This window comes from Scyliorhinus canicula, chromosome 9 (genome assembly GCF_902713615.1).
Source record: "Scyliorhinus canicula chromosome 9, sScyCan1.1, whole genome shotgun sequence".
Classification (NCBI taxonomy): Eukaryota; Metazoa; Chordata; class Chondrichthyes; order Carcharhiniformes; family Scyliorhinidae; genus Scyliorhinus; species Scyliorhinus canicula.
In genome coordinates this window covers 154,496,135-154,520,610 of record NC_052154.1, presented here as the reverse complement: position 1 = coordinate 154,520,610, position 24,476 = coordinate 154,496,135, and the positions used below count along the sequence as shown (strand labels likewise).

The 24,476-nt window shown below is 51.5% G+C and overlaps 1 protein-coding gene across 2 annotated transcripts in view; it reads right to left on the bottom strand.

Annotated features, from left to right (window-relative positions):
- The window catches only part of LOC119971809 (polypeptide N-acetylgalactosaminyltransferase 18-like), a 400,070-nt gene that overhangs the window by 76,839 nt on the left and 298,755 nt on the right, over positions 1 to 24,476 (bottom strand). For both annotated transcript variants that reach the window (XM_038807980.1, XM_038807981.1), the window contains exons 7-9: positions 18,983 to 19,168; positions 13,478 to 13,615; positions 4,777 to 4,872 (exon numbers count right to left, since the gene is read on the bottom strand). In XM_038807980.1, the coding sequence (XP_038663908.1) occupies positions 4,777 to 4,872; positions 13,478 to 13,615; positions 18,983 to 19,168 (420 nt within the window). The remainder of the gene's footprint in view (positions 1 to 4,776; positions 4,873 to 13,477; positions 13,616 to 18,982; positions 19,169 to 24,476) is intronic.

Below are 24,476 nucleotides of genomic sequence, written 5' to 3'. Positions count from 1 at the left end.
GACATTTTATCAAACGTAATAGATTTTTAATGCTGTTCAATCAATATTGGCATTCTAAACCAGTGCAGCCCTCTGGGGAAAGAGCAAGGGAGTGAATAGCTCTCTCAAAGAGCTAGCACAGATACAATGGACTGAGTGGCCTCCTTCAGTGTTGAATCATTCTAGTATTCTGTGAATTATTACTCTGATGCCTCGTGAAGAGGGTAAACCCTCTGACTCATACTTCCAGCAAGATACAGCGTTTAAAAGGAATTTGGGTAGAGAATTGGTGTTAGGGTATTGTCTGTACATCCACCCTGGGATGTCTTTGACTCAGACCCCCTTTCTGGGGGAACTGGATTGATTGGTGTGCCCAGCAAGCATGTCATTAGTATACATAGTGAGTTGGAAAAATGGATTACAAAGATTAAATGAGTCAAAATTGTGGTAGATGTGTTCAGTGTGGAGAAGAATGACACCGTCCATAGAACCACAGAACTCCTACAGTGCAGAAGGTGGCCATTTGCCCCATCGAGTCTGTACTGACCCTCTGAAAGAGCACCCTATCGCACTATCTGCATAGCCTGTAAATGTTTGGACACTTTTTACGTTGGAATCGGGGGCAGCGCTGTTTTCTCGATGCTCAACCTCCTCAAAAATGGCATACTCGAGGAGGACGTCACCTGAGGCCTTCCCCCGATGCTCCGCCCCTGATGGGCCGAGTCCCCGACGGCGTGGGACACGTGACCTCACAACTTTCGGGGACCTTGCGTGGCGGCTGTGGGCTGTGTCCAGCGTCGCCACAGTCGGGGGAGGGAACTGTTCCGCTGGCAGGGGGGGGGGCTTCGGCGGGGTTTGGGGGGGACCGATGGGAGATGGTCCGGGGGTGGCGAGGGGAGGTTGCAGGGGGGCAGATTTTGGCAGGCTGGGTCCGCACACAGCTGGCACCATGCTGTACAGCGCGGCTGCCAGAGGCAGCCTTGCACATGTGCAGCCATGGACCAGGCCATTCTGCGGTCGTATCCGCAGGTAAAGCCGGGGGCTTTATGCAGCTGCTAGCCCCCCACTGGGCGGAGGATCGGTGCGGGGGCAGCGCCGACTTTTTGGTCATATGACCAGACAGATCCTGCGGGCAAAGCCGCAGAATCGGAGAATCCAGCCCCATGTATTTCAATGTCAAGTTCCTTCCTTGTAACAAATGCCTAACAGCCCCCTTTTTGAACCATAATTATTTAGTGTGACATACTTAGAGAGAAATCCAAAGCACTGGATTCTGATTCTCGTTAACTGTGAGCCATGTAGGTTATGTCAGTTCTTTCTGTTCCGCCTGATCTGTAATGACTGGCTATCTCGAGGAAACCACCAATCAAAGCAAGGGTGGTGATGGCTGTTCAAAATAATTAGCTAAGAGGACGAGGCTTGTGGGATTATTTATCTCTTCATGTTAGTCTGCTTGTACTGTTCAAACAGTGTCGTGTGGACTGAGGCATCACAAGCCTACCAAGACTAGTCGGTAATACAAAGAATTTACATCTTCTGACACTTTAATTACACGTAAGATGCTTTTACACTGTTCAGATGTTACCTTCGATGAAAGCCCGTCTCCCGTTTAATAACACAGAGTTACAACTGGATTACATGTTGACTGTGGACAATAATCAATCAGAATGTGATGGACAAGGTTTAAGGTGAGCGAGCCTCCTCAATGTGAATCGTATTCAGTGATGTTTGCCGGTTGCACAGACAGTTACTGACAATCCAACAAGCTGCTGCCGATTGCTGGGAGCTCTCAGCTGAACATTTAACCACCACAGTAGCTGTCCCAAAACTGCATCCCTTCGCCTTGCACCATCACCCATTTTGTCATTTAATCTCTTCGACCTTCCACTCTCATCACAGACCTTTCCCTTTGCACTCCAGCTTCTGCCCCCCACCCCAACCCGCCTCTTGTTTAAAATCTGTTGCATCTCTGACTTCTTCCTGTTCCAATGAAAACTCAGTGGTCTGAAATGTTAAATGTTTCACTCTCCATTGAAGCTGTCTGGCCTGCTGAGTATTTCCAACCTTTTCCGTTCTGATTTCTAATAGCTGGCTGTGATGGGGAACTCCAGTCTGTAAATTTACATTGCTTCTTCCCTCTCACAAACACCAACCACAACCTGGACTCATACTGTGCAGCACACTGGACATGCTAACACATCCCAAGGTGCTTCGTGGGAGCGATTTATCAAGAGGAATTGGACACCGAACAACATAAGGAGATATTGGGACACATGACCCAAAGCTTGATCAAAGAGATAGGCTTTAAGCATCATTTTAAAGAAGAGGGTGGGAGAGGTTTCGGGCAGGAATTCTGGAACTTAATGATCAGGTAGCTGACAGCCTGGTCACCGATGTTGGAGCAATTAAAATCCAGGGATACGCAAGATGCCGAAATTACTAAATCGCTGAACCTTCACAGCCCAGATGGAGAAAATTTGGCCCATTTGGGGCCTCACGGTAGCATGGTGGTTAGCATCAATGCTTCACAGCTCCAGGGTCCCAGGTTCGATTCCCGGCTGGGTCACTGTCTGTGTGGAGTCTGCACGTCCTCCCCGTGTGTGCGTGGGTTTCCTCCGGGTGCTCCGGTTTCCTCCCACAGTCCAAAGATGTGCAGGTTAGGTGGATTGGCCATGCTAAATTGCCCGTAGTGTAAGGTTAATGGGGGGATTGTTGGGTTACGGGTATACGGGTTACGTGGGTTTAAGTAGGGTGATCATTGCTCGGCACAACATCGAGGGCCGAAGGGCCTGTTCTGTGCTGTACTGTTCTATGTTCTATGTGTCTGCACCAGCTCTCCGAATGAGCATTATGGCTTAGTACCTTTTTGCTGCCTTTTCCCTGTATCCTGCACGTGGTTTCTAGTCAGATAATCATCTAGTGCCTCGCTTGAACCTCACTTCACCACACTTCCAGGCAGTGCATTCCAGACGCGAATCACTCGTTGTGTGAAAAGTTTCCTTTCTCACTGTGGTGAATGTGATTCACACCGGATTATAATCTGTATACAGTATACATATGTCTGTATTGTAAGTGCAGTTGCACTACCTGTCCTCCAGGGGGAGTAGCTCTGGGAATGCTCGAGTTGTACGGGGCTTCTCCCTTGGCTCTGCCCAGGACTCCTCCCCCGGAAGCTGCTGTATAAAAGCTCAGTGCCACATGGTCAGCCGGCCAGTTCACCGAAAGTTCAATGGCTAATAGGCTGGCTCTGTTGTGAGTATATTAAAACCGCTATTCTAATCCTACAAGCACGTGTCCGTAGAATTGTTGGTTCCAACACTCACATCATTTAAAATCTGCAGCACAGAGATTGTGAAAATTGTGCAGCGACAGAGATAGGGAGGGAGAAGGCCATAGAGGGATTTGAAAACACAGATGCGCATGTTCAGATGGGGGATCTAGAGCCTATATCAGTCAGTCAGCATATGGGTGTGGGGTGAACGGGACTTTGGTGTGAGTTGGGGTATCGACAACAAACCCCTCTGTTGAGACTGCGATGAACACAAAGAGTGGGATTTTGCAGTCCGACTGCATCCCCAGCAATGGGTCCCAACACTGCCTCCCAACATAAGCCAACAAGCACAGAGATTCCAACATGAATAAGCAATATCGAGATGCCATTACTGCATCATTACAATGCTGGTGTAATTCGTGTGCAGAATTGGAATTTCAATAAACTGGGCAAGGGCTAAAATATCTAGAATTCTCTCATTCTACTTCCAATTTTGGGGCGCGATCTACTGGCCTCGTCGCAGTCGAACGGGAGTGTGACATGGCTGGTAGAACCCTCCCACAGGCTTCCCGGCAGTCTGTATGCCTCACAAGATCTACCCGGACCCCGCAAGGTTTTGCAATCACAACCCCGCCCACAATGGGCGTGACCAAGCCTCGTTTTAAACCCACTTCAGCGTGCCCATCTGAAATCTACTGGGATACCAACATCCAACAGCCTCCAAGGGAGTCCCCAGCAATGAGGGCGGGAGCTGGTAGTTTTTACTTTACTACCCGACGCAGTACCATTCAAACCCTGGCTCGCTTTGTGTGAAATGTTAGCGCTGCTTCTATTTGTTATGAAACATATTACCTCCCTCTCCTTTCAATACCTAATCAAGATGCTGAGAAACTCACTTTACTGGGTTACTAGGGGTTAAATGAATTGGAAATCCTGCAGCCACTTCTATGAATGGCCTGTAGTAAGGTAACAAAAAGAGGTCGGACAAGAATTTCTCAAGTTTACTTTTCCCCAACTCCCTGGATGTTTTTCCCCTGCCTGGTCTTAAGTGGGATTTTTGCATATTTTGATACACAAGGTATCATGAAAATGAAATGAAATGAAAATCGCTTATTGTCACGAGTAGGCTTCAATGAAGTTACTGTGAAAATCCCCTAGTCGCCACATTCCGGCGCCTGTTCGGGGAGGCTGGTACGGGAATTGAACCATGCTACTTGCCTGCCTTGGTCTGCTTTAAAAGCCAGCGATTTAGCCCAGTGTGCTAACCTGTGGATCAGGCTGGGTGCATCAGAAGGTCTTTCATTGTCCAGCATTGTATGCGCCTCTGTATCTTTGTCTGCTCATTTCTTCCTATGTTTTTATTGTACATCCCACACTCTGACAAACAGCCCTCTCACAGGGAAGACTAATATTGTGGGATGATGTCCCTATTGTTTATTGCACATATCTGTGATGTCATTCCACGGCAAAAGATAATAAACAAATATATATTTTTAAAATTTTATTTATTTCTTTGTTGCACATACCTGTGATGTCATTCCATGGCAAATGTACATAATTGGAATATTGTCTGTGTCTGGCCCCTGATCAAGACACAAATCATTTTTCAGGACATTTTTGAGCTGAAAGACATAGAGAAATAAACATAGTTGTATTAGATGATTTTGCCCAGGATTTATCACATGCACTATTCATTAGGTTCTAACTACAGCTAACTAAATATATGACCTCATGCCGTGAGATTCAAGTGCTGTTGCATCAACTCAAACCCCTTCATTCTCTGAATCTTAAAGCTTTGGACCATTCTCTCTCGCGTTCTGTCTCTCTCAGTACCATATGGGGCGCGATTCTCTGAGCCCCGCGCCGGGCTGGAGAATCACCGTAACCGCGGCACGACCCCCCGACGCTGGCGCGTGATTCTCCGATGTGCAGAGAATCGGCGTCATTTGCACCGGTGCGTTTGATGCGGCGCCGGCTGCGGGCCTGGAATCGACGGGGCTGCCGATTCTCCGGCTCAGATGGGCTGAGCGGCCGTGCGGAAAAAGCAGAGTCCCATCGGTGCCGTTCACCCCTGGCCGCTGCCGGCGTGAACTCTGCGTGAAGGGTCGGTGGGGGGGGGGGGGGGGGGGGGGGGGGTGGCCTGCGGGGTGGGGAAAAGTGCTAATTCACCAGGAGGGAGCCTCCAATGGGGTCTGGCATGTGATCGGGGCTCACCGATTGGTGGGCCGGCCTCTTTCCCCCCCCCTCCCCCGGGCCTACTTTGTTGCACGGCCGTCCCTGAACGCCCACGCCATGTTGCGTAGGGGCCGGCGCACTGAAGAAGACCCCGCGCATGCGCAGATTGGCGTGGCCCAACTGTGCATGTGCGGGTTGGCGTGGCGCCCAATTGGTGTTGGGAAGGGAGGCTGGAGTGGCGTGAACCGCTCCAGCGCTGTGCTGGCCCCCTGTGGGGGGACACTTAGTGCCCATTTTGGAGAATCGTCCACATAGTTTTTCAACAATCTTCCTGTTTTGAAATAAAGTGAGGGAACACTATATGGAACGCACAGCAGGGAAACAGGCCATTCTACCCGAATGGTCGTTAAATTATTATATAGGTGTACCTTGGTTAAAAGTGCATTCCTAAACCACGTTTTCATTTTAGCGAATCCCCAATAATCTGTACTGAAGATATTGGCCCCACAAAACTGAAAAGAACTCCCCCAATTGTCTTTGAAAATAGAAGCAGGGCGATCTTTCATGTGCAGCTGAGAGGGAAGACTGGGCCTCCGCCTAACATTTGCCTGAAAGGTGGCACCTCCAACAGTGCAGAATTCCCTCGGGAGCGCAGTGGGTGTATTTGTCTGGATTACATACATATGGATTGTGGAAGGGTCCTTCTTGTTTGTTCCCTTATTTCCCATTTCTTTTATTATGCTGTTGTTATTTTTGATCCATGGATGATTAATGGACATGTCTCTTTCAGGCAAGCAGCCTGTATCTTTAATTCAAGCAGCAGAATCCAGAAGCTACAGGAGATATCATTCTGCTAGTATGAGCTGGTTTAAACAGGAGTTGCAGACTTGTGAACACCAGGGAGAGAGAGTGGGTGGGACTCGGTTTGATTGATTGGTCACTGGCCAATGAATTGGCCCTAAAGGCCGTTTTCTGCCATAATGGGTGGTGATTGGATTCTATCCCAGTGGAATGTTTTCAGAGCCCAGTAGTTTCAGTTTGACTCCTGGCAGCAGAAAGAACTTTCTCTTTCTCCAGATAGGCTGTATTTCTGAAAATGCAGAGACCTGAATGAACCGACAACAAACCACAAACTTGAAGAGGAGTGAAGCGCTGGAAACTACCATCTGGAACCAAGACCCTTTTTCCTGTTACTTATGATTTTTACCCGTGTCCACTCCTCTGTGTTTGTCTGTCTTGTGTGTATATGTGTGTGTGTAGAGAGTAAGTTAAATAGGATCATAGAATTTACGTGCAGAAGGAGGCCATTTGGCCCATCGAGTCTACACCAGCCCCTGAAAGAGCACCCTAACTAAGTCCATACCACCATCCTATCCCTGTTACCCAGCAGCCCCACCTAACGTTTGGTTACTACAGGGCAATATAGCATGACCAATCCACCTAACCCGCACATCTTTGGTCTGTGGGAGGAAACTGGAGCACCCGGAGGACACCACGCAGAGACGGGGAGAACGTGCAGACTCCGCACAGATAGTGACCCAAGCCGGGAATCGAACCTGGGTGAGCAACCACTGTGCTACCGTGCCGCCCCAAGTAGGAATTCACCGCGCACTAGCCCAGGGTGTTGTAACAAGTGAGACTTGAACACATGGCCTTAGATATAATTGCTGTCATTCATTCAAAACGTTTCTAAGGGAGCGATCCAATGGTCATGCTGCACCAGAAACGCAGCTGCTGCAGTGCAGTGTAGCCGATGAAAACCCCCGAGGGTCTTCCGGTGGCGGCAATGCGGAGCTAAGCCGCACGTTCGGCAGCTCCCGCTTTTTATGGACTTTCGGGCTCTTTTAAGATCCAGCAATGGCGCTGTTTCGACTTTTCCCCCGGGGGGAAACACAGCCAGTGTGCTCAGCGGCCGATGGATGGACCTGACTCGCAGTGGAACGATCCAGAAGTCGGTATTACCACAGAGAGAGGCGAGAGGCAGAAAAAGCAAGATGGCGGCAGGCGGGGAAGCAGCAGCAGCGTGGCAGCTGTGGGCGCGGGAGCAGCAGGAGCTGCTTCAGCGCTCCTTCAAGGAGCTCAAAGCCGAGATTTTGGAGCCGTTTAAGGCCTCGCTGGACAAGCTGGTGGCGACTCAGACGGCTCAGGCCGGGGAGATTCAGGAGCTGCGGCACAAGGCCTTGGAGAATGAGGATGAGCTTTTGGGCCTGGCAGTGAAAATGGAGTCGCACGAGGCACTGCACAAGAAATGGCAGGCGAGGATGGAGGAGATGGAGAACCGCTCCCGCTGGAAGAATCTACGGATTTTGGGCCTCTCGGAGGGGCTGGAAGGTTCGGATTTGGCGGCCTATGTGGTCCTAATGTTAAACTCGCTGATTGGCGCGGGGTCGTTTCGTGGTCCCCTGGAGCTGGAAGGCGCCCATCGAGTGCTGCAGCGGAAGCCCAGGCCAAATGAATCGCCCAGGGTGGTGCTGGTCCGTTTTCACCGCTTGGTTGACCGGGAGTGCGTCTTGAGGTGGGCGAAGGAGAGGAGCAGCAGGTGGGAGAACACAGACCTTCGGATTTTTCAGGACTGGAGCGCGGAGGTGGCGAGGAGATGGGCTGGCTTCAATCGTGCAAAGGGAGTGCTTCATAGGAAGGGGGTGAAGTTTCGCCTTCTACAGCCGGCTCGCCTCTGGGTCACGTACAAGGACCGCCAGCTCTATTTTGACTCTCCGGGGGAGGCCTGGGCTTTTGTCAAGGCTGAGAACTTGGATTCGGACTGAGGACTGGGGGGCTGGAGGGAAATGTACTTTGCTTGGAGGCTTTGCCCTCTTAGGTATCCTTTCGCCTATAGCGGCTGTGTTTGCTGATGGTTGTTTCCTGTTTGTTTTTGCTATTTTAGTTCTGGTTATTTGGGTTCTTTCAGGGTTTCTTTGGGGCTATTGGTTATTTACTGTGGTGCTTTTTTTTGTTTTTTCCACTTGTGGGTTGGGGAGTAGTTTGGGATCCCGATGGGTCATGTGTCCGTCTTTTTCCCACTTGTTGGGTTGAGGGGCGGGGCTCGAGTTGGAAGCGCGGGCTTTCTTCCCGCGCCAGAGGAATTGGGGGCGGGGCCGGTGCTGGGAGGGAGGGATTGGCGGCTGTGTTGCATCCGGGGGGGGGGGGGGGGGGGGGTCGTGGTTATAGCGGGAGTAGCCGGGGTCAGCAGAAGTCAGCTGACTCACGGAAGCATAATGTTGGGGGTAACGCAGCTAGGGGGGACCCTAGCTTGGGGGGGTGGGGGGTTGGTGGGGAGGAGGAGGGGGGGGGGGATGCCGGGTTGTTGCTGCAGGGACTGTGAGGGAATGGATGGTGAAGGGGGGGGTGGGGGGGGGGGGGTTGGGAGGGGGGCTTGCCACTGTGGGGAGCGGGCTTGGGGGGGTTCCCTGGGCACGTGGCGGGTTGAGGAAGGGCTATGGCTGATCTGTGTAGAGGAAAGGGGACGGCCCCTCGGGTTCGGTTGGTCACATAGAACGTGAGGGGGCTGAATGGTCCGGTGAAGCGATCCCGGGTCTTGGCTCACTTGAGGGGGCTGGGAGCGGATGTGGCTATGCTCCAGGAGATGCACCTTAGGGTTATGGATCAGGTGAGGCTAAGAAAAAGTTTGGTGGGACAGGTGTTTCACTCGGGGCTTGATGCAAAGAACCGTGGGGTGGCAATTTTGGTGGGTAAGAGCATGTTGTTCGTCGCGTCCAAAGTGGTGGCGGAAAGGGCAGGTCGATATGTGATGGTGAGTGGGAGACTTCAGGGGGAGCGGGTGGTCTTGGTTAATGTCTGTGCCCCCAACTGGGACGATGCGGGCTTCATGCGGCATATGCTGGGCCTGATCCCGGACCTGGAGACAGGGGGATTGATTCTGGGTCGGGACTTTAACACGGTGCTGGATCTGGCTCTGGATCGCTCAAAGTCTAGGATGGGCAGGAAGCCGGCAGCGGCCTTGGTGCTGAGGGGGTTCATGGATCAGATGGGAGGAGTGGACCCTTGGAGGTTTTTGAAGCCGGGGGGTAGGGAGTTCTCCTTTTTCTCCCATGTTCATAAGGCGTACTCCCGGATTGACTTTTTCGTGCTTAGCAGGGCACTGATCCCGAGAGTGGTGGGGGCGGAGTATTCTGCAATAGCCATTTCTGATCATGCTCCACATCTGGTGGACCTGGAGCTGGGGGAGGGGAAGGATCAACGCCCGCTGTGGAGGTTGGATGTGGGGCTTTTGGCAGAGGAGGAAGTGTGCGGGCGGATCCGTAGGGGTATAGAGGGGTATCTGGAAACCAATGACAACGGGGAGGTGCAGGTTGGGATGGTTTGAGAAGCGCTAAAGGCAGTAGTTAGAGGGGAGCTGATATCTATTCGGGCGCACAGGGAGAGGGGGGAGAGGGTCGAGAGGGAGAGGCTGGTGGAGGAGATGGTCAGGGTGGATAGGTGATATGCAGACACCCCGGAGGAGGGGCTTCTGAGGAAGCAGCGCAGTCTCCAGGCGGAGTTCGACATTTTAACCACCCGTAAGGCGGAGGGGCAGTGGAGGAGGGCACAGGGGGCGGTGTATGAGTACGGGGAGAAGGCAAGTCGGATGTTGGCTCACCAGCTCCCGAAGCGGGAGGCAGCTAGAGAAATTGGGGGAGCCACGGATGCAGGTGGGAACTTAGTGTGGGGTGGAAAGGACATCAATGGGGCGTTCAGATCCTTTTATGAGGGGCTGTACCGGGCGGTACCCCCCGGGGAAGCAGGCGGGATGGACCGCTTTTTGAATAGAGTTCCCAAGAGTAGGGGACGAGCAGGTGGAGGGTTTGGGGGCCCCAATTGAGTTGGAGGAGCTGGTGGAGGCGTTGGGAAGCATGCAGACAGGGAAAGTGCCGGGGCCTGACGGGTTCCCGGTGGAATTTTATAAGAAATTTTCAGATTTGCTGGGCCCGCTGCTGGTGAGGACCCTGAATGAGGCCAGGGAGGGGGGGGGGGGGGGGGGGGGGGGGGGGGCTCTGCCCCCGCCCCCGACGATGTTCAGGGCAATTATCTCTTTGCTCCTGAAGCGGGACAAAGACCCCCTTCAGTGTGGGTCTGATAGGCCGATCTCGCTCCTTAACGTAGATGTCAAGTTGTTGGCAAAGGTGCTTTCCAGGAGGGTGGAGGATGTGGTCCCGACAGTGATTCATGAGGATCAAACGGGGTTTGTAAAGGGGAGTCATTTGAATGCCAACGTGTGGAGGCTCCTGAATGTTATGATGATGGCGCCGGTGGCTGGGGAGTCAGAAATAGTGGCGTCCATGGATGCGGAGAAAGCTTTTGATAGGGTGGAGTGGAGTTAACTGTGGGAGGTGTTGCGGAGGTTTGGGTTTGGTGAGGGGTTCATTAGCTGGGTGAGGTTGCTGTACAGCTCCCCGGTGGCGAGTGTGGTGACGAATGGGAGGAAGTCAGAGGACTTTCAGCTTTCCAGAGGGACGAGACAGGAGTGCCCCTTGTCTCTCCTGCTCTTCGCGTTAGCAATTGAGCCCCTGGCCATGGCGCTGAGGGACTCGAAGGGTTGGAGGGGGAGCACCGGTTGTCGCTGTATGCAGATGATCTGCTGCTGTATGTCACGGACCCGGCTGAGGGGATGCCAGAGGTGCTGAGGATACTTGAGGAGTTTGGGGACTTTTTGGGGATATAAGCTCAATGTGGGAAAAAGCGAGCTGTTTGTCCTGCACCCAGCGGGTCACGAGAGGGAGATAGGGGAACTCCCGTTGAGGAGGGCTGAGGGGAGCTTTAGGTATCTTGGGGTCCACGTGGCTAGGACCTGGGGGGCTCTGCATAGGCTTAACTTTTCGCGGCTGGTGGGGCAGATGGAGGAGGAGTTCAAGAGGTGGGATGCGCTGCCGCTCTCGTTGGCGGGCAGGGTCCAGTCGTTTAAAATGTCGGTGCTCCCGAGGTTTTTGTTTCTTTTCCGGGGCCTCCCCATGTTGATCCCGAAGGCTTTTTTCAGAAGGGTGAATAAGTCGATTCTGGGGTTTGTGTGGGCGCAGAAGGCCCCGAGAGTAAGGAGGGTATTTTTGGAGCGAAGAAGGGAGGTAGGGGGCCTGGCGCTGCCCAACCTGTGTGGATATTATTGGGCGGCGAACGTGGTGATGATTCGCAGGTGGGTGACGGCAGGGGAGGGTGACGCATGGAAGAGACTGGAGGTAGCGTCCTGTGCGGGTACGAGTCTGGAGGCCTTGGTGACAGCCCCACTTCCACTCCCCCCGGCAAAGTACTCCACGAGTCCGGTGGTAGTTGTGTCCCTCAAAATCTGGGGACAGTGGAGGCGGCATAGGGGGGAAGTGAAGGCCTCAGTTTGGGCCCCGATACGGGGCAATCACCGTTTTGTGCCAGGGAGAACGGGTGGGGGATTTGGGAGTTGGCACAGGGCCAGGCATCAGACAGTTTGGGGACCTCTTCTTGGATGGGAAGTTCGTGACTATGGAGGAGCTGGTGGGGAAGTGGAACCTCCCCCCGGGAACGCTTTTAGGTATATGCAGGTCAGGGACTTTATTAAGAGGCAGGTGGAGGAGTTTCCGTGGCTGCCGCCAAGGGGGGTGCAGGACAGGGTGCTTTCGGGGATGTGGGTTGGGGAAGGGAAGATCTCGGCTATCTACCAACTGATGCAGGAGGAGGAGGAGGCCTCAGCAGATGAGCTCAAAGCGAAATGGGAGGAAGAGCTAGGGGAAGAGATTGCGGATGGGACTTGGTCGGACACCCTGGAGAGGGTGAATTCTTCCTCCTCTTGCACACGGCTCAGCCTAATTCAGCTGAAGGTGCTGCACAGGGCTCACATGACGGGGGCAAGGATGAGCCGGTTTTTCGGAGGGAAAGACAGGTGTTGGAGGTGTTCGGGTGGCCCGGCAAACCACACCCATATGTTTTGGGCATGTCCGGCTCTGGAGAGGTTTTGGAAGGGGGTGACGGGGATTTTGTCGGAAGTGGTTGGATCTAGGGTCAGGCCGGGCTGGGGGCTCGCGATCTTTGGGGTAGCTTCGGAGCCGGGAGTGCAGGAGGCCGGCATACTGGCCTTTGCGTCTCTAGTAGCCCGGCGCAGGATTCTGTTACAGTGGAGGGATACGCGCCCCCCGAGTTCGGAGACCTGGGTCAAAAACATGGCTGGGTTCATCAAGTTGGAGAGGATGAAATTTGCCCTGAGGGGGTCGATACAGGGGTTCTTTCGGCGGTGGCAGCCCTTTCTCGATTTCCTGGCGAAGGGGTAGAGAGTGGTCGGTCTCGGCAGCAACTGGGCGGGGGGGAGGGGGGGAGAGAGGGGGGGGCGGGGGGGGGGGTGGGTTTGGTGATGGTTGGGGTTTTTTTTGCGGCGATGGGTTTATTATGTTATTTTCTTCTTGTTCTTTTCTTGTTTTGGTGTGGAAACACGCCTTGTTTGTTTTAAATTGCGGGGAGAAAATTTGTTATTGTTACTGTTATTAAAAAACTTGAATAAAAATTATTTAAAAAGAAAAAAAATGAAAACCCCCGAGATCTATCCAGTCTCACAAGATACAACACGATCTGGCGAGATGTTGTGATGTAAATCCCGCCCACAGTGGGTGGGAACACTTTTTAGCAAATCTGCATATTAAAGCAAGGCTGCTCTAATGTGCAGATTCCGAGGAACCTGAGGCTTTGGGATTCAATCCTTTTGCCTCAGAGACCTCGGGCGAGTACCGTTCAGCACTGGTCCCCACAAACGGGGACCGGACAGAACAGCACTCGTGGGGATCTCCCAGAGGATCTCCCCCCCACACTTCATACCTCCTCCCACCCCCCCCCCCCTCCTTCATCCCCCCTTTCATGGGCATGGTTCCCCCACTCAGGCCCCAACCCTTGGCAGTGCCACCCTGGCGCCAGTGTGAATCCCAGTTGAATCTCGCAAGGCCTCTCGTGAGATTCAAGGGCCCCATCGTGACACCAGTTTGGGTGCGACGAGGCCGGTAAATCACACCCAATAGCATTGCCATTGAGTCACGACCGGCATCGAGCTTTTGCACCTTAAGTTAAAACCCAGAAGTGTGAGGAGGGTTCTCTCCCAATTGTCCTTACCATTCCGTAGGCCACAGTGTCCGTGTACATTCTCATCTCTGGGTACACATTGTGCAGATACCAATTAAAGCTTCTGCATTGTAACCGGTGTCTCAGAGCTTTTCTGTTTGAAATATCTCCAATATCAATCCCTGAATTCTGCAGAGATAAGATGAAAAAGGACACGTACTCAAGTCTTCAATCCTCTCAGATAATTACAGCAGGAAGAGTCATGTATGAGCAAAACTTTCCTTAATGATGACAGAAAACCATTTGCAGAACTCAACAGAAACAATTAGCATTGATGTACACCGTGAAACATCCTGAGGCACTTCACGGGCACGCTATCAAACAAAATTTGACACTGGGCCACATGAAATATTAGAACGGATGATCGAAAGCTTGATGAAAACGATAGGTTTGAAAGAGCAACTTGAAGGTGGGGGAGAAAGATAGGGAGGGGGAAAGGTTTGAGGAGGGAATTCCAGAACATAGGGCCCACACAGCCACAGGAGCAGCCACGAATGGTGGAGGGCTGAAATTCGGGGACACGAGAGAGGGCAGAATGAGAGAAACACTAATATCCCAGTGGGTTACGGAGCTGGAAGAGATAATGGAACAGGGAGGGGTGAGGCCACAGAGGGATTTGAAAGCAAGGATGAGAATTTAAAAAATCAAAGTGTTACATAACCAGGAGGCGATAAGGCCAGTGAGTATGGGGTGGTGGGTGAACAGGATTTGGTGCGAATTTGTGAATCAAATCTTTTTGAGTAACATTTAAAAGCCAAGCCCATCTATAACCTCATGCTGTGATTTTTGGAACCAATGGTTCATAGTTGGTACGGATTGCTGACAAATGGTTTGGCGAGATAGAGTTAATTCATTCGCTCAGGAGCTTGAAGACATCCAGAGCTCTGCTTAATGAAGAGCTAAGCAAGGTTAAGGTCTCTTTACATGTATTTGTTGCCAATCCAAAGTCAAGTTTATTTTGGGCGGTTAGCATTGCTTCCTCACAGCGCCAGGGACCCGGGTTCAATTCTGCCCTTGGGTGACTGTGTGGAGTTTGCACTTTCTTCCTGCATCTGCGTGGGTTTCCTCCCACAGTCCAAAGATGTGCAGGTTAGGTGGATTGGCCAAACTAAAACTGACCTGTACGTTAGGTGGGGTTAGCTTGGGGAAGTGGGCCTAGGTAGGGTGCTCTTTCAGAGTGTCAGTGCGACTCGATGGGCCAAAAGGCTTCCTTCTGCACTGTCAGGATTCTATAGTTCTAAGTGCTTTTACAATGATCTAAAATTGCCTCTTTAAAGCTATCTGATCCTCCATCTCTCTCTCCCTCTTAACATCTATATATTTAGTCAAGAATGAGATTGACCGTTTAATTTCTCTTTGCCTTGCTATCAATCTTCCCTCATGTCTTTTGTGAAGCTATGTCAGACCTTTTTCTACCTTCATGGCATTATATAAACGCAAGCTGCCATTGTTGAGGGGAGATGCTTAGTGAGGTATGTCTGACCTGGAAGTAGTACTATTGTCACATGGCCTCGAGTGGCCATTCTAAAAAATCATTAATGTTATGATACTGTGAAAACTGCTTAGTCACAGAAACAAGAGAGCCTTGCACTTACACCGCACCCCTCTTAACCAAAGTCCCTCAAAGGTCATTTATTTTCAATGGATGCAGGCATCAATGGCAAGGCCAACTTTTATTGCCCATCCCTAATTGCCCTGAACTGAACTGAACGGTTTGCTAGGCCATTTCAGAGAGCTGGCAAGTTCAGCCATGTTGCTTTGGGTCTGGAGTCACCTATATAGTTAGGACCATGAGTTAAGGTTGGCAGATTTCCTTCCCGAAAGGCCTTTAGTGAAACCAGATGGGTTTTTCAACAATAAAACTACAGCTTGGGTTATCATTACTGAGACCAGTTTTATAATTCAAATTTTTACTTTTCATTCATTCAATTCAAATTCTACCAGCCCCCATGGCAGGGTTTGAACTCGGGGCCTCATAGCATTAGCCTGGGCCACTAGAATACTAACCCAGTGATATTACCACTACACTATCATCTGATCACGAAACATTTTGGAAGTGTCGTCACTGTTGAAATGTAGGAAAGACGTTAGCCAATTGGTGAACAGAAAGCTCCCACACGGGAATATAAGAATGGTCAGATCAGGTATTAGTGATGTTTGTTGAGGGGTTGATATTGGCCCAGGACACTGGAGAGAACTTTCCATCTCCTCCACAAAATAGTGTCAGGGAATATTTTTGTTGCAGTCAATGAGGAACCCCGAAAAGGTAAGCCAAAAGTAATTTATTGCCTACTCACAGTTAGGAAGTACAGCAACTAAGCAACATTCCAAATCCCAACCAGGACCATCCCGAGATGCCGGCTCTTATCTCTGGGAATTAACGAGCACTGCCGTTGGGCATCCGTCCCTCAATAGGGGAGCTCGTATTCCACAGGCCTCAGGGTCTGTCCCCGTGGGTCTCGTGCGGGTTACAGCAATTTTATATCCAGCCGAGAGGGAAAACAGGGCCTTGGATTAACACCACCCAAGAAAGGCACTGTAAATACTCCCTTACTACAGCCATTGGGAACATCAGCTGAGATTATGGGCTGGGGTTTCCGAGGCACCACCCGCCTCCAGCTAATATGTCAGGAAGGAGTCCACCCAGGGCAAGATCAGACACCCTGCAACAATTGAACAGCTGACTGGCCATGAATAGACTGGAGATGGGATTTCTGCCTCTCCAGGACAGGCCGGTGACTGCCCACCACTGGTAGCACCACCAGGAGTGGTGGCTCTCGCCAGTACTATACACGGGGGCAATAGGTGTTGTATTGTGTTGTAAGTATTTGGGGATCTCACTGTGTGCCAAGAGGGCAGACCCCAATGATGGGGAGTGAGGGTTTGAGAGGATGGGAACCTGGGGGAGGGGGGCAACAATTTGGAGGAGGTCACTCTGATGGACTCAGGAGGCCCATTAAGCAGGCAAGTCTCCCGCCTGCCAGCCATGCAGTGTAATCTGCCAGGCTTGCCGCTTGACATAGAAAATAGAACATTCAGTGCAGAAGGAGGCCATTCGGCCCATCGAGCCTGCACCGACCCACTGAAGCCCTCACTTCCACCCTATCCCATAACCCAATAACCCCTTCTAACCTTTTTGGTCACTAAGGGCAATTTATCATGGCCAATCCACCTGACCAGCACGTCTTTGGACTGTGGGAAGAAACCGGAGCACCCGGAGGAAACCCACGCAGACACGGGGAGAATATGCAGACTCCGCACAGACAGTGACTCAGCGGGGAATTGAACCCGGGACCCTGGCGCTGTGAAGCCACAGTGCTATCCACTTGTGCTACCGTGCTGCCTGTGACGATTAAGTCCTGGCAGGATGAGCCCTGAAGTGGGTATTAATTTCCTGATGACAATCCTACTGCTGGCAAAACTGTGGTGGAGGGCAGTTGGAGGCAGGTAGGTGGTGGACAGGTCACCTGTTACTTGCTGGCAGGGGCGCATAAAATCCAACCCTATGCGTTCAAGTCACTGAACTAGGACCTGAACCTTTTAATTCTGAAGCATGAATGCTGCCCACTGAGCCATGGCCAAGCCCCTGGGGGGTCCCAAATCTGCTCAAGACTTTCAATACTTCAGTCAACCATAACCCTCTTTAATTACTTGTACATCTCCTAATATGATTCAGTGGATGACTGTCCGATGTCTTCCTGCTCTCCAACAGCTATTTCATTAATAATTGAAGCTTTATTGGGCAGAATGAAGAGCATAGACAGGTAAAGTTGGAATGGCTTGTCAAAGGGTGAACAATGTGGCCATCTGAAGTGGCACATGCCTCTTCCTCAGGCTGATGTAGGTCTGTCAAGCCTGGCTTGATTTTATTAACTGAACCCATGCATGTCACTCAGGAGAAATTAGAGGCTTTTCTTGTTCAAGTAACATTTAAACTGAAAAACCACTTGTACAGTCTCAAATCAAAGCACAACAATCACCTCACTGCCTGATTCGAGAATCGAGGAGAACCAAGCACATCTGGGGAGTTTTAACCGCAGCGTGGGAGAGCTTGCGTCGTGTGGTTGGGGATATTCAAGCCTTAAGATCCAATTTCTGATATAAACCCATCTCCAACCTGCCCATTCCCAGGTTTCACTGAGGCAAGATCAACCCCCACATTGATACATTGTGAGCCTTTTGTTGTTGAATTATTCAGCTTTAGCTCTAGTTGGCCAGTTTCTCTGCACTACAGGAACCCCAGCAGCTAGATCCAGGTGAGGGCTGGTGGAACCAGGAGAAGAGGCCTTTACGTCTATACTCTGGATCCAGTGGGCCTTTCTGAGGGACTCCTCTGACTGGACACTCTCTTCTCGATATCCCATTCCCTGCCCAGGGGTGCAGCTTCTCACCCAAGCCTCCAAAGACCCCCACCATATCAGCAGATGCTGCAGGATTACCCCCTCCTGTCCAGATCAAACCCTCCTATCCCCACACCAGGGGCTGGTTTAGCACACTGGGCTAAATCGCTGGCTTTTAAACCAGACCCAGGCAGGCCAGCAGCACGGTTCAATTCCCATACCAGCCTCCCCGAACAGGCGCAGGAATGTGGCGACTAGGGGCTTTTCACAGTAACTTCCTTGAAGCCTACTCGTGACAATAGGCGATTTTCCTTTCATTAATTTTCATCCTATGATTTAGAAACTAGTTTTCAAATTACAGAGCAGTGGTGTCCCTGGAATTTTTAACCTATATGACTCTCTGGGAGCTGGGGGTAGGGGAACGTGGGTCGGCAGTGGGGATTCCCTGCACCCTGTGGAATGCTCGTGATGTCACCGATACAGAAGGACGATACAGAAGGAAACCATTTGACCCATTGTATCAGCTACTATCTCCTCTCTGTGTTCAAATGTTATTTGTATACATTTGGGACATTTTGCTTCACTTATTAAAGGTGCTGTAAAAATGTACGTTATTATTCATCAGCATCTGAAATGGCGGGGAATATTTTGGTGTCGATCTATTCAGTCTACTCCCCAATCTTCCCACAGAGGATCGGCAAGATGTGCAAGAGGCCAGACTTGGACGAGGGCAGAGATTTCAGAGAATTGTGGGGCTGGTGAAGGTTACAAGTAGCGGGGAATGGCGAGGCAATGAAGGGATTCAAAAATAAGGATCAGAATTTAAAAATAGAGGCTAAACAGGCAGCAAGTACAATAGGTGAGAGATGAATGGGATTTGATGTGAGTTAAGGCATGGGCAGCAGAGCTTTGGATGAGCTTGAGTTTTTTTGAAGGTGCAAGTGGGTGACTGTCCAGGAGAGTATTTGAATGGTCAGTTCTAGAGGTCATGGGTGAAGATTTCAGCAGGAGATGAGCTGAAGCAGAGGCGGAGATGGCCGATGAATGTGCCTTGGTGACTAATCTCGTGTACAAACATCTTCTTGCCATGGAGCACAAGTGAATAAATCCATCAAATGAAGCCATTGGATTAGTTAACATCTCCCTATGAACCCACCTCGATTGGAATGTTCCAGGCCATGTAGACATGACTTTTGAACTCGTCCATCCAGACCTCCGCCACCCTCAGCGCGTTTCTGCGGACATGTGTAGTAAGATCCTCAGTGTAGGGTTTGTGGGCTCTCTCAATATGGGCGAGTCTGGAACAAGGAAGTACCTCCACACTGCCCCCACATTGCCAGACCTGTGGAGAGACACACAAACCATAAACTCCTTCAACAGAATTAACTATTGCTCCTGTGCACTATACTGTAAAACTACTGAGAATTGCTATGAGGGAGAGGGAACCACTGGATGACAGAGCTGAAGCTAAGTGGACACTCAGATCTGGGACATACTAACACACAAGCAGGAAAGCTACCATTGAATCAAAACCTGACTCCTGTGTGGGATCTCAGTAGATTAGGTTTCAAATAAGGGGACGGCATGGTGGTAATGCCACCAGACTAGCAGTCGCAAGGTCCAGGGTACTGCTCTGTGAATTCAGGTTCAAATCCCATCATTGCAGCTTGTGGAATTTAAATTCAATTAATGAATAAATCTGGAATAAGAAGCTGTTCTCAGTAATGGCGACCATAAAACTATCAGACTGTTGTTCATTTCTTTCTGGTCCACATTAGGGTAGGAAATCTGCTATCCTTACCTGGTCTGGCCTATGTGTGACTCCAAACCCACAGCAATGGGTCTTAATTACCCCCTGTAATGACCTAGGACTCAGTTCAAGGATGATTTGGAATGGGCAATAAATGCTGGCCGTGCCAATGACACTTAACATCCCAAAACGGAATTAAAAAAATAATCTGTACGGTCCCAAATTGGTACCATTAGGTCGCTCACTGTTACCAGGCCCCACTGATGACTTGTGTTACTCACACCGGTTATATATTACATGGAGCTAACAGCACACAGACAAGCTATTTGCCCCCCCCCCCCATTCCAAACAAGCCTCCTCCCATTCTTCTTCACTTCCTCTATCAACACATCTCTTCACCCTCGTGTGTTCATCCAGCTGCCTCTTAAATGCATCTTACTATTCGCCTCAACCATTCCCTCAGGTAGTGAGTCCCACATTCTCACCACACCACAAGAAAAGAGGTTTCTCCTGAATTCTCCATTGGGTCGATTAATGACTATTTTATATTGATGGCCCCGCACTCTGGTCTCGCGAGCAAGTGGAAACATCTTTTCTATGACTATCCTATTAAAACCCTTCATGGTTTTAAAGACGTCTATCAGATCACCCCTCAGCCTTTTGAGAACCCCAGCTTGTTCAATCTTCCACACATTTACACAGGCAATTGCTCGGTCTGCTCTCTTGGTGGTTCTGTACTTGGAATGAATACCAGAGGCTGCTATAGAATCTCTACAGTGCAGAAGGAGCCTGTAATGAACTCCAATTGGCTTTATTGGTTGGCCAATTGGAGTATGAGGTCCCTCAATGATAGCTCATTGAGGGGGCCCATATAATAACCTGTGTAGGCTTTGTGACCAGTCTTAAGTTGACTGGACTGCTAGCAGCACTGTTTGTAGCTGCTCCTGTAATATCGTTATTGTAAATAAATATTGGTGTGGTGGCGGAACTCCTGCCTCCCGTGGATTACTACAGAGGCCATTCAACCCATCCAGTCTGCACTGATCCTGTGAAAGAGCATCTCCCCCACTCCCCCACACTATCCCCATAACCCCAGCTAACCTGCACATCTTTGGACATTAAGGGACAATTTTAGCATGGCCAATCCTCCTAACCTGCACATCTTTAGACCATGGGAGGAAAGCGGAGCACCCGGGGGAAACCCACACAGACACAGGGAGAATTTGCAAACTCCACACAGACAGCGACACAAGGCCGGAATTGAACCTGGGTCCCTGGCGCTGTAAGGCAGCAGTGTTTGCCACTGTGGTGAATGTAACATATAAATATATATATGATAATTCACACTGTCTTTGTAAGTGCAGTAGCGCTATCCTACCACTAGGGGGAGTAGCGCTGGGAGTACTCAGGAACTTGTACTGGGCTCCACCCTTGGCTCCGCCCATGACTCCTCCCCCTAGTGCAGATGTATGAATACCCTTGTCCAGAGTCAGCCTGAGTTCACTAAGAGTTCATCAACGGGTAACAGTCTGGCTCTGAAGTAAGTCGATTAAAGCCTAGATTCATATCGGAAACACGTGTCTGGTGAATTGATGGTTCCATCAATTTAATCACCTTAAGAACAGTAAAGATCGATTATGGAATCAGCCCTCAAGCCTGGACGCCTGAAACTCAACCCGCAGGATGCAGAGGCTAAAGAAAGCTTCTCCCACTGGTGCGGTGCTTCAAGGCCTACCTGGCAGAAGCGAGCACAGCCAAAACAACAGAGGATCAGAAGCTAAGTCTACTGCATGCGAGGATGAGCCACAGAAACTCTACGCAACTAAACTTGGCCAGTTCATATCCTGCGGCGCTAGCAGTTCTCGATAAAATTTATGTAAGGCCTATTAATGAAGTTTACGTTCGCCATGTGTTCACGACTCGCCGCCAGCGGCCTACAGAATCACTCGCCGAATTTCTAAGGGAACTCAATAATTTGTCCAATGACTGTAATTATCAAGCGGTTACCGCGGCTGAACACAGGGAACTTGCTGTACGCGATGTTTTTGTAGCGGGCCTCATATCTAACTATGTGCGCCAATGACTGCTGGAAAAGGGGGCCCAGGACTTAGAAACGACTGTGGAAGCTGCTACCACGATGGAGGTCGTCTTCCGCAGCCTTAACTCGTTCCCCGCAGACCCCGCGACCCAATCATGGCCCCCCGACCAGCGACTCCCCCAGGCCTGTGCCACGCGGCCGCCCAGCCACTATGCTGCTCCAGCCAGCCACTATGCTGCTCCAGCCTGCCGCAGCAGCACTGCCCGGCCCGCAATGCGACCTGCAGCAGCTGCGGGCGAAAAGGCCATTACGCAAGAGTGTGCCTCGCTAAAAGGGCCCCAGCTTCCAACTCCCCAGCGACTCGAAGTAATCGCTCCCCTCACTCACAGGCAGGCGGGGCCCGAAACGCTGCGGCCTATGCCCCGACTCAGCCACCTCGAGCCACGTGCGATCCATGGGGGCCGCCATCTTGGAAAACCTCCACCACGCGGCCGGCCACGTGCGACTCATGGAGGCCGCCATCTTGGACGCCATCTTCCTCGCCGCCCGCCGCATGCGATCCACGGGCCCGATTGGCATCTCCGCGCTCGGACTACACTGCGGAATAATTCGAATTTGACTATGAACTCAGAGGGCAGTCATCACGGGGCCACTTCAGCACGACTGATTGAGCCGCTGACTACCCGCAACTCAGCGCGGTCACTCTAGACCAATCACGACCAAAGAATCTACGAAACACGATGGCAGAGGTCCATATCAACGGGTACAAAACGCCATGCCTCTTCGACTCCGGGAGCACTGAGAGCTTCATACATCCAGACCTGGTAAGATGCTGTTCTCTCCCCGTTTTCCCCGTGCAGCAAACTATCTCGCTCGCTTCAGGCTCCCATTCGGTCCAGATCCAGGGGCGCACCGCCGCGACACTCACAATCTGAGGCGCTAGCTACTCGAAATTCAAACTCTACGTTTTGCCCGAACTCTGCGCGCCACTCTTACTAGGCCTAGACTTCCAAGGTAACCTCAAGAGCTTCACCCTCAGCTTCGGAGGGCCCCTGCCCCCACTCACGATCTGCAGCCTCGCTACGCTGCGAATCCCCCCCTCCTCTCTTCACCAATCTCACAAAGGACTGTAAACCTGTAGCCACTCGTAGCAGGCGGTACAGCCTGTAGGATAGGGTATTTGTCAGAGCAGAGGTCCGAAGGCTACTCAGTGAAGGGGTTATAGAGGCCACCAATAGTCCCTGGAGAGCTCAGGTGGTGGTCGTTAAGACCGGGGGAAAATTCCGTATGGTGGTCAACTAGTCAGACCATAAATAGATTTACGCTCCTCGACGCGTATCCCCTCCCCAGGATTGCAGACATGGTAAACCAGATCGCCCAGTACCGGCTCTTTTCCACGGTGGATCTGAAGTCTGCATACCACCAGCTCCCAATCCGCCCGGAGGACCGCCACTACACGGCATTCGAGGCCGATGGCCGCCTCTTCCATTTCCTCCGGGTCCCTTTCGGCGTCACTAATGGGGTCTCGGTGTTCCAACGAGCAATGGACCGAATGGTGGACCAATACGGGCTGCGGGCCACGTTTCCGTACTTGGACAATGTCACCATCTGCGGCTATGACCAGCAGGACCACGACGCCAACCTACACCGTTTTCTCCAGACGGCATAGAAACTGAACCTCACATACAACAAGGAGAAATGCGTTTTCCGCACAACCAGACTAGCCATCCTCGGCTATGTCGTGGGAAACAGAGTCCTGAGCCCAGACCCGGACCGTATGCGCCCCCTCTTAGAACTCCCCCTCCCCCATTGCCCCAAGGCCCTCAAACGGTGCTTGGGCTTCTTTTCATACTATGCCCAGTGGGTCCCTCAATATGCGGACAAATCCCGCCCACTCTTTAGGGCCACACGATTTCCCCTGTCAGCCGAGGCACGCCAGGCCTTCGGCGGCATCAAGGAGGACATTGCCAAAGCGGCCATGCGGGCGGTGGATGAATCCACTCCATTTCAGGTAAAGAGCGACGCCTCAGAGGTAGCTCTTGCAGCCACGTTAAATCAGGCAGGGAGACCAGTTGCATTTTTCTCCCGTACCCTCTCCGCTTCAGAACTCCGACACTCTTCAGTCGAGAAAGAAGCACAAGCCGTTGTGGAGGCTATCCGTTACTGGAGGCACTACCTCGCAGGTAGGAGGTTCACCCTCATCACCAACCAAAGATCGGTTGCCTTCATGTTCGTCAACTCGCAAAGGGGCAAAATAAAAAACGACAAAATTCTGAGGTGGAGGATCAAACTCTCCACCTACAATTACGATATCAAATATCGACCCGGGAAACGCAACGAGCCTCCGGATGCCCTATCCTGCGGGACATGCGCCAGCGTGCAGATCGACCGATTAAAAGTCATCCACACTTATCTCTGCCATCCGGGGGTCACCCGGCTTGCCCACTACATCAGGGCCCGAAACCTGCCTTTCTCCAACGAGGAGGTAAAAGCGGTCACCAGGGACTGCCCGATCTGTGCGGAGTGCAAACTGCACTTCTATAGACCAGACAGGGCCCACCTGGTCAAGGCTTCTAGGCCCTTTGAATGCCTCGCGATTGATTTCAAAGGGCCACTCCCCTCAACTAACAAGAACATTTACTTTTTAAACGTCGTAGACGAGTTCTCCCGTTTCCCATTCGCTATCGCGTGCCCCGACATGACCTCCCACACAATCATTAGGGCCCTGCATAGCATCTTCACCCTGTTTGGTTTCTCCAGCTACGTACACAGCGACCGGGGTTCGTCCTTCATGAGCGACGAGCTGCGTCAGTACCTGCTCGACAAGGGCATTGCCTCGAGCAGGACTACCAGCTACAACCC